Source organism: Myripristis murdjan, chromosome 2, assembly GCF_902150065.1.
Source record: "Myripristis murdjan chromosome 2, fMyrMur1.1, whole genome shotgun sequence".
NCBI classification, from domain to species: Eukaryota; Metazoa; Chordata; class Actinopteri; order Holocentriformes; family Holocentridae; genus Myripristis; species Myripristis murdjan.
In genome coordinates this window covers 14677037-14694281 of record NC_043981.1, presented here as the reverse complement: position 1 = coordinate 14694281, position 17245 = coordinate 14677037, and the positions used below count along the sequence as shown (strand labels likewise).

At 41.9% G+C, this 17245-nt stretch overlaps 2 protein-coding genes across 2 annotated transcripts in view; one reads left to right on the top strand and one right to left on the bottom strand.

Moving 5' to 3' along the window:
* Window positions 1–5655: 5655 nt before the first annotated feature.
* On the bottom strand, window positions 5656–9360 carry LOC115373639 (gamma-aminobutyric acid receptor subunit alpha-5-like). Its single transcript, XM_030072131.1, has 4 exons — window positions 9335–9360; window positions 7558–7710; window positions 7107–7318; window positions 5656–5962 (listed from the first exon to the last, which is right to left on the bottom strand). Exons 2-4 carry the CDS (start codon window positions 7694–7696, stop codon window positions 5663–5665), a joined length of 651 nt encoding a protein of 216 aa, XP_029927991.1. The 5' UTR covers window positions 7697–7710; window positions 9335–9360; the 3' UTR covers window positions 5656–5662.
* LOC115373621 (gamma-aminobutyric acid receptor subunit beta-3-like) overlaps window positions 8939–17245 on the top strand; it is a 67705-nt gene continuing 59398 nt past the window's right edge. The window contains exon 1 of the mRNA XM_030072113.1: window positions 8939–9637. Coding sequence (XP_029927973.1) covers window positions 9486–9637 — 152 coding nt within the window. The 5' untranslated portion in view covers window positions 8939–9485. The remainder of the gene's footprint in view (window positions 9638–17245) is intronic.

Below are 17245 nucleotides of genomic sequence, written 5' to 3'. Positions count from 1 at the left end.
CTTAAGAGATGAGCATCTTGTGTGACTCATACACCGTGCATAGGGTAGCCTACATACCACGACGCGTTGCTTTATTAGGGTGAAAAACAAACAACCCCCCCCCCCCCCTCCTCACCGACCCCCTCCCAAAAACCCCCTCCAAATTCCTTTCTTGTCTGCAAGCGACGTCATGCCTCTATCCATTAAACTGCCCTTTCTGCAGGTTTAAATGTGTCATATCTACCTGGGTTTGTTTTTTGGGGAAACACTCTAATGAGGCAATTAGCTGAGGTTTGAATTTGCACGGGTTTGGATAAGTTGCTCCGGTACAGTGGGTTGATTTGGGGTTGGGATGATGGCGTCTTGACACAGATTTAGTGGAGGGTAAACCCCACTAACCTCAATTCACCTGTCTTTTTTTTTTTTATTTGCAGAATAAGTTTATCCACCTAAAAAAGGCAGTTTTTGGACAATTTTTTATCATTCGATTACATCATCATCAGTATTTTCCAGCTTATTCAAACGAAAAGATTCTTTTAAAGAGACAATAATAATGATGATGATGATGGTGCTTTTGTGATTGATTTTTATTTGTAGTCCTTGTTTGCCCGGTGATGATCACCACTGGAAGTCACAGTCCAGCTTCACCCACCTGTTCGTCCACCACAGCGTCTCAGCTCGCAGCTCCGCTCACCAGACAAAGTAGGTGATTTCCGAACAGGCTTGAAACACAGTAGGACAGCCAGCCAGCCAGCCAGGCAGGCAGCCAGGCAGCCGGTGTGCAGCCTACAAACCTGCGAGCCTCCCGCTTCACATGAGCAGAGGCTAGAGAAGAGGCTAGACTGCCCTCTAGTGGCCAAAGCGGTGCGAGCAAAAACAGGCCTGTGTATTAATGCTTTTTTGGAATTTCACTGCAGTGCAGCAACTGGGATTAGCCTTGTGACCAGTGTTGTTGGGCTCATTACTCAGAAAAATGTTTCGCTCATCATTATTATTTAGTGATTATTCATTGAAAAAAGACATGCTGTGGTTTATCACTGCCTAGGAGCAGTAATTTGTCACCTTGCTCATTATATTACCCCCTGCCCTCCTCATAAATAAATAAATAAGTGATTAAATTTAAATTGAATTAAATTAAACTAATATAAATACTTAATATAATATAATACAATAAATAAATCCATTCATAAATGGATTAATAAAAATGCTTCAACCTCAGAGCTTTATTAAGTAAATGACCTAGGGAAGCAAATAACATTGATTTCTGAAGTTGGCATCAGTAATTTTTAGACAATTAAACTTCAATATGCGTACCTATACTTAGCATCAATGTTGTTGTTGTTTTCCTGGTATCTATAAACATTGAAGTTAAGTTGAAAGAGCAGTCTCTTACATGCAGTAGTCATCTCTGGGGAAAGTGAAGGCATTACTGATTTCAAAAAGCACATATAAATAGTGCTTTTCCAGATGTGTGATTACTGAAATAGCAAATGCAGCCCCTACATGTGTCAAACTGATGGAGTCTATTTTTACAAAGCATTTATACATTAATCTGGAATCAAATCAATAAATCCAGGACCAGATTTCCCTCATGGCTCATATCAGAACAGTTTGAGTGAAGGGAGTATCTTTCATTAGCAGAGCTATAATGCAGCCGTATTCCATATTTAATCTGTTTGAGAGATTTATCAAATGCCCTCTTTGTTCATCGTTTTTTATTTGATCATTTTATTGAACATAAATACATAAAACAAAGAAAGCGTAACACAAATATTCAGATAAGCCAAGCTGTAGCTACAAAGGCTTTGCTGCACTTTTTTTTTTGTTGTTTAAAAACAGAGGTCACAGCTTAGCTTTTCTTCCAACAAAACAAAACAGAGTTCATGTACAAATCCAGCTCAGAAAACATAACAATACAAAACGAAAGGGAAAAAAATAAAAATAAAAAACAGGTTTCATGCACGAGAAACGGCACACTAGCTGTATGCAGCCTTCCTGGTATAGGCAACTGTTGCTGTCATCACCCTGCACAAGTGTCCTTGAGCTGAATGGTCGATGTGTACTGGATTCCCACTTGAGCGACCCCGGGTTCAAAATTCAGTCTGCTTCACTGCCCGTGAGTGAGCTTTGGATAAAGTACACATAATCAATCCTAAATTTGTCCCTAACACGCACCGGCCACAGCTGTCCAGACAGTACATAGAAAAACAAGCATTTGTCATCCGCTGGCTGGTCAGGGCTTAAATTGGAGTGAAGCGCTGCACTGTAGGGGCCCCCCGAATGGCTGAAAGCAACTTAAGTGGAACTAAATCCCTTCCCTAACAGATGTATGGCAGATGAGTCTGTCACAGTGACTGAAGGAGGGTGGGTGGGGAGGTAATCATTCCTCGGCTGGCAATACAGAAGAGAGGGATGTTAAATGGATGGATGGATAAATAGATAGATAGGGGCGCTCGCTGGTTGAACGAGGTGGGATGTATGGATGTACGTATGGACGGAGAAGTGGATGGATTCAGTTTTAATCCGGCACAATGTTGGATCTGACCGAGGAGCAGCCAAATGGTGTCTCTTTTGACTTTGAGCCGTGAAATCCAAGCTTTCAAAACGTCCCTTCGTGACTTGTCCTGGACAAAGTCATCCAAGAAAATAGTCTATATTTACCCCCTTTTGACTGATTGGTTGCTTTGCTTTTTCGTAGACCCCGGAAACCCATCACCTCTCTGCGGGTAGCCTTTATGTGGCTAAAATCAAACCCCGTGTCCCACTGTCTTTGATTCAAGAAGTAGTTCCTCCAAGGACATACCCCCGCCAGGCTAGTGCAGAAAATGTTTAAAACACTTTCATTTCTTTTGGTGCACCACTTACAGGGTAGCTTGGATTTCGGCAGTGATGCACCAGCTTGAATAGAGAGTGTTGTTTCCCAGCAGCGGTGGGATGCAATTGAGTTCTCACAGGACAAACAAGTGGTGCGCCCGACTTCAAAACTTCACGGAGGAGGCAGCGACTGTAGGCAGACTCATGTTCCAAAGGAAAGCCTGCACTCCCATAAATAAGTTTCAGTGCTTTATTATGCACTCGGCCGGCGCAATCAGAAACAAACAGGGGCTGCAGGAACAGACCGAGCTGGAGGTTTTTCACCAGAGAAAGGGATGTCTGGTCTGCTCATTATGCCTTGCTGCCATAGCAACCTTGGCTGAATAGATGTATGGATGGGAATTCAATAGCGTTTCTTATTTGATTTGTTTTAAAGACTGCCTCAAAAAGCTTGATTCCAGGAGCGACGTCTTTGATCAAAGCTGAGGAACACCCGGCAAGTTATTTATTGGACAGCGGTACGCAGGAAGTAGCCAATTTCACTCTTGATCCAAACTCGCATCAACATTTTTCTGATATGGTGTTATGAATGGTAAAAAAATCCTATTTAAACATCTTTGGAAACGGTTCATTTACGCACTGTATTTACACACATATTGAAAAAGGTCCAAATGTTTGCAGGGACAATGCTCCTAACAGCAGGTGACAGAGTGAGTTACAGGGTCAGTAATCCATGTGATTAAAGCGATATTGTTGAGGCAGCTCTTTAGGCATGGTTGCCGTCAAAAATGTTTTAAAAAAAATTGTCCTGTAACCTTCTTTTTTTTTGCCGCCAGCATAGGTCCTCTTGTTCCTGAGTGTGTTCAAGAGCAGTCCAACAAGTCACATATGGTTGAGCCATAATGCCATAATGTGTGCTTACTGTCTCCAGTGAGATTCACTTAATTCAGAAAAATGATCCAACACTAAATGTTAAATGATAATGAACATTGAAGGTTTAACTCGATGTAAGCACACCTATGCACAAAACCAAACAAATCACATATGTAGCCACACAAAAGCATTAATTGAAAGAGATCAGAGACAAACAAACTGTGAATAAAGTAAACGTCTTTTTTTTCTCACTCAGATGTAGAGACAAATTAATCACCGTCTTGTTTTGTGTGTCATCACAGATGAAAAATTGGAAAAAAGAATGCACTCTATTTACATGATTCAACTATGAGACTGGGCCTAATTTCCCAAAATCCTTGCAGCCATTAATTGTCCTTCATCGACCTCTGTTAGCCATAGATTTGGGGGATTTTTTTTTTTTGTCTACTCACACAAACAGCTAAATAAACTATCGCTCTGTGGCAGTAGCTGTGCCACAAAGTTAGGAAAACAAGCTTTCACTTTTTCAGCAGCACACAGTGTAAAACCTTTAGAGCCAGAACCCCTAATTTGGTGATGTGGTGCTTCAATGATCCCTGTAGGGAAGTTTTCTTTGCTCGTTCCTCCTCCACACTGGGATCAGAGGTCCGGCGTGGAGCCTGTCGGGGTCCAATGTCGTGCTCAAGGACACTTCAGCAGGGTGGGATGGTTGCCTACGCAGGACTTTGAACCTGTCCTCTGGTTGATGGGGGGTCTTTGTATTTTCTGCTGTCTTGTAGTGAAGCAGACTGAATTGTGAAAAATGGTCTATCAGCTGGAGAAGTACATCCAACCACTGCTAAATTTGTCCTGAGCACACACAAGCTCTCTGCCCACATGAAGGCTATTTATTTTTTGATAAGCGAACACCAGTGTCTTGGTTTCAACCCCTCTGATGAGCACCTTCTAATTGCTATTTTACTCCTCTAAAACTGAGGAAACCCACCATGATTTGTGTTTGTTTGTGTGCTTTCTTGACTGCCAACGCTTTTGGGAAACCAGGCCAAGAGCAATAGGCTTTGAATCTTCAAGTAAAGATGTACAAAGAGATTGACAAGCACCCACTGCAACAGGAAAAGAAATGGCGACATTATTATTATTATTATTATTTTTAAACAGGAACATAAAACAAAATTATTAATGCACTTTGCAGCGTTAATCTCAAGAGGGATGAGATAGGTTTCGTCCATATGGTGTGTGAGGAAATTAGGTACTTTCTTCTTTTTTTTTTTTTTTCTTCAGATGCATACTGCAGAAACATTTCATAGCACGAGCTTTGTGTATTTCAAGCTGTCGGTACCATGATAAGAACACGAAGCATTTAAATTTAGGTTTTTCAAAATATCCACACTGGTTTTGAGTTAAAACCGTTTGTCAAGTAATAGCAATGACGTGTGCCCTCGTACTTAAAGCAGTGACTGACAGATACATAGTCGTATTAGACAAAGAAGTGTCCACTGTTTCTCTTTGAGGAGAGCATCATGCAAATCACAGCGGGAGAAAGATGACGCGATGAGACGAAGCTTCCGCTCTCTCTTCGAAAACGTCTCAGAGGCAGTTTCTCTACTATCAAGCAGCTTTTAGGCCAAGAAAACAATCAAACAAACAAACAAACAAACAAACAAAACAAAAAAAAGGCAAAAGGGATTCTGTTGCAGCCTTGCAGCCCAGTCAAAGTGCTTGAATTATGTTTAAGTATTGTCTGGTTTTGTTCTTCAAGCGCAGCTGTATATCGTATTTTTTGTCTAGGGCAGTAAAACGTTCTCAGGGATCATTAGGCGGAGGCGCGGCCGTAGATTTTAACGTTGGCAGCGACCCCTCTCCTATTTTAAGTCCGTCTAACTCTGCTGCTGAATAGAGAAATCCTCCCTTTCTCACTATGTAAACCTCACCATCTCGATAAAGAAAAAACAAACAATACTTCTGAAGTGTTTGAATAAAAAAAACGACGGGGAGATTACATGGGGGTGACAACTCTTTTGACCACCGGTTCTCTGTTGAGGTATGTGGCCCAGTAGACAAGGTTGAAGGTCCCGAAGAGCACGGGGAACACTATCCGGGACATCTTGTCGATCTTACTGACGCTGTTGTAGGTCTTCTTGGGGTCCAGGATCTTGGCCTCGGAGGCTCGGAGCTGCACCGACGTGGTGTTGGAGATGGTCGAGATGGACACGTCCTTGGTAAGATTCGGGGTGTAGTTGACTCCCGCCGAGCAAACATTGTTGGGTTTCTTCGATAGCACCATAGGGTCCCGCTTCTACGGTCAGAAAGATTACATTGAACAATGAGTGGACCGATAAGACTTAAGCCCCTCTCCAGTTGGTGTTGGTATTATCCAGGAGGGTCTGGTGATAGTGTTTTAAAGTTCAGTCTGTCTGGAATGATGTGATTTTGATTTTACCAAGGCACTATTACCGGCAAAACAAATTCCGATTCTTTGAAATTCACTCCGGTTTGCCTTATAGGTCAATCTGATTAGTCGAAGTAGAGTAACTAGTCGTGTGATTACCACTGGCTCTCTGGCAATTTGCATTTGACTATTTATTTTAAATGCACGTATTTGTATTTCTATAACAGATGCATGGCAAGTCAGTTTTCCCTGACAACCTGAACCACCAATATAATGACTGATATTGTGAGATAACTATCACTCTCCTTATGCCCATTATAATTAGATGACCTTTACTCAGATTAGATTAGTTTTCCCAGTAATGAGGTAAAGTAATGGATTACCTTTTAATTTTCAGTGATCACATTACAATTTCTATAATTTCATTACTTGCAGTAGTGAAGTGAGCTGATTGTCCTGACCAGACTCATGTTTGCTGTTCTCAAATCTGATTTTTATATCCTATTTGTTATGATTAAATACATGAGACTGATACTAGATTGTACTCATATGACTTGGTGTCCAGTCTTCTGATAAAGGCTGATCTCTGCTTTAGAAAGTATTACAAAACTAAAGTAATCAGTAATCTAATTATTTGTAGATATAGTAATTAGTAAAGTAATGTAATTAGGTGCAATTTACTGTAAGTATTGTGATAATACTGTATCATGGGACGGCAGATGATTTCCTCCCCCTGAAATATTATCATTTATTGTCTTTTAATAGACTCATAATGTAATGATGTTGTGATTTAAACTGATGATAATTGATGATAGCGAGATGATAGCAGTTTGTATTTGAAAATTCAGAATTGGGCATGAAATATTTGAATGACTATTATTTGAAAATCTTGATTTTTGTTTAACTTTACCATTCAGGTCTACAAGATGAACAGTGATTTGATTATTTAATGTGATTCTGCATGCATGAGTCACATCACGATGTATATGGATACCCCCGCCACAATATGAAGATCCAATTAACGATTTAATATGTCGAGTAAAATCTGTACCTTGGGGTGCTGTGCTTCGAGGGCCTTCTTGCCGTCCCACGCCCAGCTCCTCTTGGTGAAATAGTTCACCGTGGCGAACTCGATGAGCGCGGAAAACACAAAGGCATAGCAGACAGCGATGAACCAGTCCATGGCTGTAGCATAGGCCACCTTGGGGAGGGAGTTCCTGGCGCTGATGCTGAGCGTGGTCATGGTCAGCACCGTGGTCACCCCTGAGCCCAGACAAAGCCAAGACAAACAAGTTTAGCCGGTGTTTCCACAGCCTGGCTCGGGTAGGTGAACAAAAATGGGAGGTTTAACAGCGCTCCACCTCCACGACTGCTGCAGTGCTGCTGCTCGGTGCCTAACAGTTATTGTTGTTTTGGGAAGCTCTCTGCCCTGAATGTGCATAACTGTAGTATCACCCATAAAAATACCATTTAAAAATGTGTAAACAATAAGAAGTACTCACCAAAGACAGTCCTTGCAGGCACTGACTCTCTGTTTAGCCAGAACGACACTTGGGACAGTATTACAGTCATGAAACAGGGCATATATGTCTGGATGACAAAATATCCAATCTTCCTCTTCAGGTAGAAGTGTGCCATCATCACTGTGTACTGTCCTGAAGGGAACAAACAATAAAAGGGGTATACAGTGAGATGGGGTAGTAAACAAGGCAAGTGGATTGATGTTTCCTGATTATCAAAGTGTAAGTTTCAATTGTCAGTCCAGGGGTAAATAGCGTTTAGGATTGTCCTGGTGTTTGTAGAGCACCAGATCGATGGTGTTTACCACTCAGGACAGTACAATAAGTCCTAGAGATGTGGTATTGTTATTTTTGAGAATGACAGTTTATGTGACAGGCTGCGATTGTGCTTAAATTAAGTGCAATCAAACAAGTGGCAATGATGTTTTTTTTGCAAACCGGCCGGAACTACTTCTCACTGGCATCCCTCAACTCATGTGTCTCTCCTCCTGCCTGCTGTTTCAGTAATGAAATAATAATAGGTGGTGGAATGGAAAAATGGAAAAGCGGTGGAGGTGGAGCCGCTTAGAATGAAGCCGGAATAAAGAGAAAATTTCATATTCGGCCGAACATGTGCGCAAATGAAGCCGACTTCAAAACCATTATTAAACCGAACAACCGGAGCGAGCGGCGTTAATCATTGTGTTTGATGGCGAGAACATGACAATAGATTATTATTCTGTTAATGTCTGGTATTTGACAATGGGCAATGACAGTTCCTTCACAAAGTACATTCAGAGAGAGAGAGAGAGAGAGAGAGAGAGAGAGAGGAGAGAGAATGAGATAGGGAACACAATATCCTGTTAACCAACTGAAGATTGCATTTGAGGCTTTAAAAAATCCTCTCCCCAGCAGCAGTTTCTGACTGCAGGCTCTGGTAAACTATGAAAAATCCACTGACTATATTCCACACACTAACGCACACATACACAAGCGGCATGCACGCACACAGATACACTCTTCCTCTCTCTCTCTCTCTCTCTCACACACACACACACACACACAGTAATACACGAGGCTTTCTCCAGGCAAAATCGGATTTTTGAACCTCCCTAATCCCTGGTTACAATCTGCATCCTGCCATCAGCGAGAGAGAGGAGAGGAAGAGGGAATGAGGAGGGGGGGAGGAAAAGGGAGGGAAGGAGGGAGGAGGGTTCCTGTCCTGGGAAGCCACACAGAGCGCCGAGCCCCGCCCACTCTGCCCTGCCAATCCCACCACAGACACTCACACAGACCCACACACACACACACACACTGAAACACACACGGAGCATGATCTCTGGCCGCTGACAGCCGCGCACACAAACAAACACACAAACACACACTTCCATACCTCAGCACACACCAAGGCGCACACTCTCAGCCACGAAGAGGGACACTCACTCCCGCTAATCACTGGTGGGATGGAGGGGGGCTAACCAGCGTGGACATTTTCTATCTTCCTTCCTTTGCTCGTTCTACGTGTGTGTGTTTTTTCTGCCGTTCCGAGGCTGTTTGTGGAGTGCCGGGAACGATGCCGGCGCACTCTTGATTGGACTGCTTGGCCAGAAGGAAAGAAGAGGCAAAGTGATTTAGACAATGTGCTGTGGCCGTCTCAGCACCAGCCGATGACAGCCTGAAAAGTGAGGTGAATCTGTTGATTTCGCAGCTGATTTGTGCGTCACCGCCGCCACCAACATGCCTCGATCAGGAGATCAGCACCACCGCCACGACTTCCTACCTCTGCCTCATCACTTGGGCCCCCTGAGGTCCCCATGACTCCAGGCCAGCTGGCCCACGACTACCCCGTCAACTTCCACTGCTGTCGGAAACATCCGGACACCGGGCGCTGCCGACCCGGGACGACCCGGGACCATTTTTGCCCTTGATGCATGGATCCCGACAGAACTGGGGGCAGAGGAATGAGGACGAACATGTTCCTCTGGTGGATTTTACTGCTTTTCTCCCAAGGATTTGTATTTCAGTGCGTCCGCGGGGAACTTCCGTTCATCTCGGAGAATAACGCTGCCATGCTGGTCAACTGGTGAGTAGGGGAGGAATGTCCTGTACACTGGCTAGACTGTTAAGCAGAGTGATTGGGACAGATGTTTTTTTTAGGAAATTTGTTACTCTTGGGGATTGGTTGTGCAATACAAAGATGAAACGTTGGCCCATAAAGTCCACTTTAAAGAAAAGGAAAATATTCCAAAGCATTCAAGTCTTTTCTTTATAAGTCGTGTCCTTATAAACTGCGGACAGATTTAGCAAGCATCTTATCTACTGACTCAGGACTTTAAGAATTTGGGAGTTATTTTAAGAAAGATATTGCTGTCTGAGAAGGAAGGATGTCACGCCCTTAAAGATGTCAAGCCTTTAAAGATAGACTTCTGGACTAAGCTGGTCCTTTATTTAGGCCAAAAGGGAATGTTCTCTAAGATTAGCCGTGCTAATTAAGGACCCACAACAACTCATCCATCCACCCACTCGTCCAATAGTTATAGCCACGGCTGTCCATACGTACGGTTTTCAAGATCTGTGTTCAGATAGTGAGCATGCTGAATTAAAATGATCTATTACCCTCAAATGATGATGATCATGTTAGCATCTATCATGAGAAGACTCATGATATCCAGTAAAGTGTTTCCCCAGTGTCTACTCAATCAATTAAAGAACTGAAAAAACTCATCCTGGTCATTTAGGAATTGCAAACTATGAGTAAACCCACTGCCAAACACACGATAACACCATAATCCGAAATTATAAGAGAGGAGTATTATGGTGAGGTATGCCAAGCTGTTGAAAAGTTGGCTCATAGTGTCAGCAAATTGTTGATCTTCTGCTTACCAGAATGTTCCTGCCATCATAATAGGTATGGGCAACCTCCAGCGGCCTCAAAACCAAATTTTCAAAATTTAAAATAACTATTTAAAGCAGGTAATTTGGTCACAAGGCAGAGTTACAGTTGAAGATAAATCCCGCCCATGAAAAAACACACAGCTCCATGTTGTCACGCAAGATCTTCCCGGTGCTTTATAACTTAACCTCTTTTTGATTGCCATTGTTACTGGTTTGTAATAATAATAATAATAATTAACCTTCTAGAAATGTGCACATTTCAGAGGAGCTCCATGACGCCTGCCTTTAATTTGTTTTCTAAAATCAAAGTTAGGTCGCAGTTACAGATCTTGGCCAAAGAATGGGCATATTTTACTGAAAAATGCCACAGGTACTCGTGCTAATACAAAATATTACACATCTTAGTTCCATTGTTTCAGATTATCTTTAAAATGCAAATCGTGTAACTGCATTATTCACATAATAACAGTATTTCCAAAACAGGCAGTATTGTTTAATTCTCTGGTTGTGGCTGGGCTGAAAGCCATGTTGGACCAAACCAGCTCAGCTGAACTGACTTTCATGTCAATACTTCTAATTATTAAAGCTGTCAACAGTCTTGATACATATATTAAATAACGTCTGAGTGACAAAGTTCACTGCAGGCTCTTGGGACTCCCACCCCAAAACACTTCAATCAATCAAAACTTTATACAAACAGTATTTGACTGATTTAAGTGCCTTACAGGTGGCAGGACTGAGCAGGACTAAAATAACTGGACGTAGTAACAAAAACATGGCTCCAGGCTTTGATTTAGGAATGAGCAGACCAAGGTGGTATCTATTTTTAAATATATATCAGTGATTACTCCTCCAGTACACAGCTGCCAAGTGCATCCAGGAGAGGCAATGTTCGATTTAAGGCATCAAAAGGATGCGTAGTAATGCAAGATTGTGCATGAGGCCTGCACGGGCACATTTGAAAGGGTGTTTGCTCTGTCAAAGGCATTTGCAATAGAGCTGAAAACATACAGAGCAAAAAAAAAAAAAAAAATCAGCTTGCTGGACTAAATGTGACCCCAATGCTGAAATTCATCAGCAAACCCCACAGAGTTGGACAGCTTCCAGACACAGAAGATTTGGGCTGAACGATGGCCTACTGTCTTTACAAGACCCAGGTTAAATAGGATTTGCAAATAATTTTTTTGTGTGTGTGTTTGTTTTAACCTTCTCCGGGCTCCAGATGGGGTTTATTGATTTAGGGCATTTCAGGTAATGTCAAGTAAACTGTCAATCTCATCAAAGTACACAAAATGATCTATGTTGCAAACCCCCAAACATGTACTGCAGTAGTCCAAGCAGAATATAAAAATGTTAAAATAAATTCCAATACCTTGTGGCCCAGGTCAGGTGATATTAAATAGTGTCACTGAAGCCAAGAAATGGTAGACTAGTGCATGAAAAGTAGACTGTTTTGCCCATCAGCGGGAAATAGACCAGATTTGATTTGGAAATCTCCATATTTATGTCTTTCCCCAGCTTTGGTGCCCCAGTCAGATCTCCTTAATGCCTTGCCTCCTGTCTGATCCATTCTAATTATCATCACTATTCCCATCGCTGTGGGCAAAATGTAGAGTTGTGATAAGTTTCAGCAAATTAGTCTGGTTGCAAATACTCTTGAAACTTTTCTCTCCCCGCGGTGTGAGTGACAATCCAAACCTGGCGGCCTGACGGGGCGAACGGTTTGCCAAAACGCTCGCTTGCTGACTTGTTTTATCGAAAATATTTGCGAGCTCTTGCTGATTTGCAAGGCACCCCTAACTCTAAACCTCAGCTTGCCCCAGGGACATTTAGTTTTCCATGTTGGGCATTTATAGAAGGCACAACCATCATTCATTTTATTCACTTTTAAAGAGACGGTTGCAGCCAAGAGATAAAGGAGGATAAAATGTGATATGTCCTGGCTTGCCACATAAACAGCCAGTCAACCAGCCACTCACCTTGCCTTTTTGCCAACCAGTCATCTACCTAAGTAACTAGTCAGCCTTTCAGCTAACCTTCCTGTCCTCCAGTCAGCTAACTGGTCGCCCAGTTAGAGCCTCCAGCCGCTCGACCATGTGAACCAGCCAGGCAGCCAAGCCAATCAGGCGACCAGTCAATCAGCCACTGAACCCTTTAACCTTTGTTTAAACCACTTAGTCCGCCAGTCAGAAAGCACCAGCAAGGTTTCAGCTGTGGCATACAAATAAATAAAAAAAAAAAAAAGGGGAAATCCACACTTTTTTTTTTTTTTTTTTCTATCATGATTCTACTGGCAACCGAGGGGGGGAAGTGAATTACAGTTCCGTTTTACATAAGGGTATTAAGCAGATGCCTTTCAACGCCCCCACCCCCCACGTGTCACAGCAAGGCTTTCCAGTATACACCCCCCTTGCACACACCCACACCCACACACACACACGCACACACACACACACACACACACAATCATGGACAGCCAGCCAACCAATCTCCCGCTGATGTGTGATGTCATCTTCTTATGCAAAAGCTGATGGGCGGTTGGGTGGGGGATTAACCCTTGGTCTCAGGCCTCTCTATATTTGTGTGTGTGTGTGTGTGTGTGTGTGTGTGTGTGTGTGTGCGTGCGTGCTCATGCGAGGGATAAGTGTTGTTTTACAGAACTGGCAAGGCCTGTAGACAGCTGGTTGTGTGAGGGATAGGCTACTCTCCTCCGCTACCCTCCACTCATTGATTCTGATCTCCTGATAATGCCCCCCCTACCCCCTTCCACCCCCCCCATTTACGCTCTTCCTCATATGCTCATCTCTTCTCGCAGCTTTTCGCTTCCGCTTCCTAATCTAAAATTAGTTACAGCACATTATTTATTATGAAAATGACATGTATGTATGGAAGGAGGATGGAGACGACAGCAGAGTAAGGATAGGTGTTGTTGCCATGGATATGACTTCAAAGCTCCTGCATTACATGAGTTAAATCCTCCTCTATTTATTTATATAAATCGTTGAAAATGCGTGATGACAACATTGTTCAAATTTGATTATTGTGAGCGGTTAAACAAGGAGCCGTATTTATTTATTTATTTATTTTTTAAATCTGCGGTCATGCATTTTGAAGGTAATTCCAGTAAATGCATCACAACTGGATGTCGTCCTGATTGGCTTCCCTCGCCGAAGAATTACTGAAATCCGTCCAATCAGGTCAGACATCAGCATTTGAACTGGAAAGCAACATCACATTCAGCACTGAATCAAAGATGCTGGTGCTGGTGTTGGCCAATAAGCATCCAGTATTGACATTCAGATTTAATCAATAATTAAAAAAAAAAAAAAAAACAACAACTTTTAACTAAACTACATTTATTTCCAAACCATTGAGAGGAATATTATTCTTCTCATGAGCCATAATATGGGACCTTTTAAATCTTTGAGCTGGTTTTGCTTGATTTTAACCCTAAAAAATGATGGTTTGCACAAGTAATTTGTGATTATTTCAGTAACAGTCAGTGCCTAGCGTGCAGCTGGTGAACCAGGGAAGGGCTGTAAAACTGGTGTCTTTTTGCAGTCAGGAGGAAAATCATTCACACGCCCCAAATGTCGGCGCTTCCTGCGAGCACATAACCGTGTCAGCAAACACGCATAAAGTTCAGATCAGTGTGCACAGTGATAAACTAATCGTGCGCTGAGGTGGCTTCTTCAGCAAGTGTCGAGTCTCTGAGGGTTGATTTTCGAAAATAGATTCTTTTTTTTTTTTTATCTGAAAGGAAAAATGAGTTAAAAAACCTGAACAGATGCGGTGTTTTGTTTGGAAAGTGGCTGGTGGGAATAAATAGGGAAATGGACGACAATATGAATAGCAACTAGAATTGTCCTTTATGGTGGACATTTTTGCAGCGTGCATTACATTTGACATCTGGGTTTAGGTTGGGTGACAGCTGGTGGTGTCTGGGTTGGACAGACTCTGTCGCTGCCCTGCTCCCTTCCTCATAACATCTTTGATCCCTCAGCTGGATATTTAACCATAAGCCACAGTTTGATATTAACATACTACTTGTTTTCTCTTTGAATTATTCTATTTTATTTTATTCTAATGATGGAAGACCTTGACACTTTGAGATTAAGCCCCTACTGCTATTGCATTACTGCTGCTGCTCTGACAACACCTTTACAATAAGTAGAAGTAGTTCCTGCTATTCTATTCTATTGTATTTGAAGTTCTATCTAGTAGGTTATTTGCTTGGACATGTTTGATTGTGCGCTTTTTACTTGCGTATAATCAGTTACACGAAATCACAGACACACATACACACACCTCTGCTTGTGTGTATGTTCTCGGTGCCGGCGCTTTGCCCCGTGAGGTGGTACTGGTTGAGTCTTGACCCGTCCTCCGCCACTGACACAGACTTGGTTGCCTCCTGACTCCAAGTGTAGACCACCTCTGATATGGGATAGGCATCTGGGAGAGAGAGAGACACCGAGGGAGAGAGAGAGAGAGAGAGAGAGAGAGAGAGAGCTTTTATTTTTAACAAGAAAACAATACACAAACAATAATGCATCTACAAATTGAATTAATATTGAGGTGTTGCTGTACCAGTTGTAGCATCTGGGAAATGTTCGATAAGTAAAGAGAAAACTGACTCTTTCAACATTTTTAGTTTTAGCCAGGGTCAGGTCCGTGTGCATTTTTAGCAACACCCTCCTGCACGAGTGTGTTTATGCTCCATAATTTGTCCAGCACTCTTTGCTAAGACCACAGGCCAAAGGTCAGGAGCAGTATTTTGACTTTGCTTGCGTGCTTATTCAGTCTGCGTGTGTGAGGAGGAAGGGGGTGGGGGGTGGGGGTGTGTTTTGTGTGTGATTTTGTTTAAACCGCAGTTTGGAGTCAGAGGTGATCTTCGCTGTCAGCAGGAACCAGACCTGCTCAGATTAACTGTAATATATTGCATCACACTTGTGCTGAAAAACAAAGCCCAAACTCGACAACCTGTGCTGCTGTTTCATTTACTGATATTGAACCTCGCACAAATACTGGGCATTGATTTTTTTTTCTCCACTTCTCCCTCATGAGGACGAAAATATTGAAACATGAAAATTACCATTTTGTATTGCAAGGTGAGAAATTCATCAATGTGGTCTCATATATTTGGCTAGCATCCTGTTTATAACTATTTTTATTGAATCATGCTTCCCATTATTGTCTTTTCGATTGTTTCTAATGCACCTCGCCTTTGCACCGGCATCACTTGGATTTTTTCAGTGTGAGCAGGTGAAATAAAACATATTTGTTCAAAATTTAACTTTTAACATAATGAAAACTGGGATAAATGACTTGTTAAGATGGAATTTTTAGAGCGTTGAAATGCAACTGAGTTTTGATCAAACTCACAGAACTTTATTTGAAATTCTAGTGGAGATCCCAGGGTTTCCGAAGATACTAAATATGTACTGCTGAATTTCAGGGAAATGTATGTAAAATGATGCACAAGACATGTACATATTTTGTATCTGATGTGATGCTGCAGCCATAAAACAACTGCATGTGTGTTTGAGCTTCAGTTGAGCAGATACACAATATGTATATACGTGACATTGTCATTCAATACTGAAGAATGTCAAACTTTGAAGTTACTTAGGCGGAAGTCCACAGCATTGAATGTTATGAAAAATGCATTATGATATTACCATTATTTCCATGAAACTGTATGGAAGAGTGCAGTTTTCCACTCTTCACCCAAGTGAGTGTGTAAAATTATATGTGTTGTAGCTGAGCTGTTGAAGATTACCATATAAGGATTTATTTCCTGTTAGAATAGAATAGATGATTGCTGATATGTAAACAAAGTTCCTCAGTGAGAGGTCGCTGCCCAACGTGGTAAGCTACTCACTCCTTGCAAGTAAATGAATTTACTACTCAACTGAGCATTGTCTGTCTCCTTTTGCAGTAGGTGTTCGCAGAATTTTATTAACATTGAAGATGTAAACATAGATGAGGATTATGAAATTATTCTGTACCCGGCCCTGTGTGGAATAAGAGCGACGGTCCGACTGATAACAATTTTGTTAATAGATTAGAGAATGACTGATACAACCAAAAAAAAAACAAAAAAACAAAACAAATAAATAAATAAATAAATAAAACCTCCAAGTCTAAGTAAAGGAAAGACTGGCTCTTATCACAGGCACTGAGATGCTGATGCTGATCTGTGATCACGTTGGCTTATGATTTAGAATAATAAGGCCAATTGGATGGAGATGACACACAAAAAAACATATTAGGATCTGAGAAAAAGAGACAGATGGAGGCTAAAATAACAAAAATACTGAGAGGAAAACTAATGAGAGAGAAGACAGAGTACCGACTATATACAGCCAGCTGGTTCATTTTTATTGTTATTAATATATTTATTTGGATTTTCTCAATAGGCGAGAATTTATCACACTTAACGGGAAATTCCTGAGGTTGTTTTTTGAATTAGACTGTTACGGGCATCAAACGGATATTTTAAAAACCCCAGTTACGATAAAATCAACATAACACAAACAATGATCAATATATTTGACAGCATCAGAGTATATGTTTATTTATGTCTATATATGTGCATGTTATGTGGCTGTCGCTAACACTGGCTAAAGCCTTGACCTGTCACCTGAGAGGAAGTGTTGCTGTTGGTTTATTTTAGGCTTGGGGATCACCTCTGAGGCTGGGCGCTTCCCTTCTAGGTGTGCGCAGGATGCCGGTGAGAAATGTGTGTCGTGTTTAAATGTGGGCAGTGTCAGGCCAAAGGCCAGAGTCTAAATTG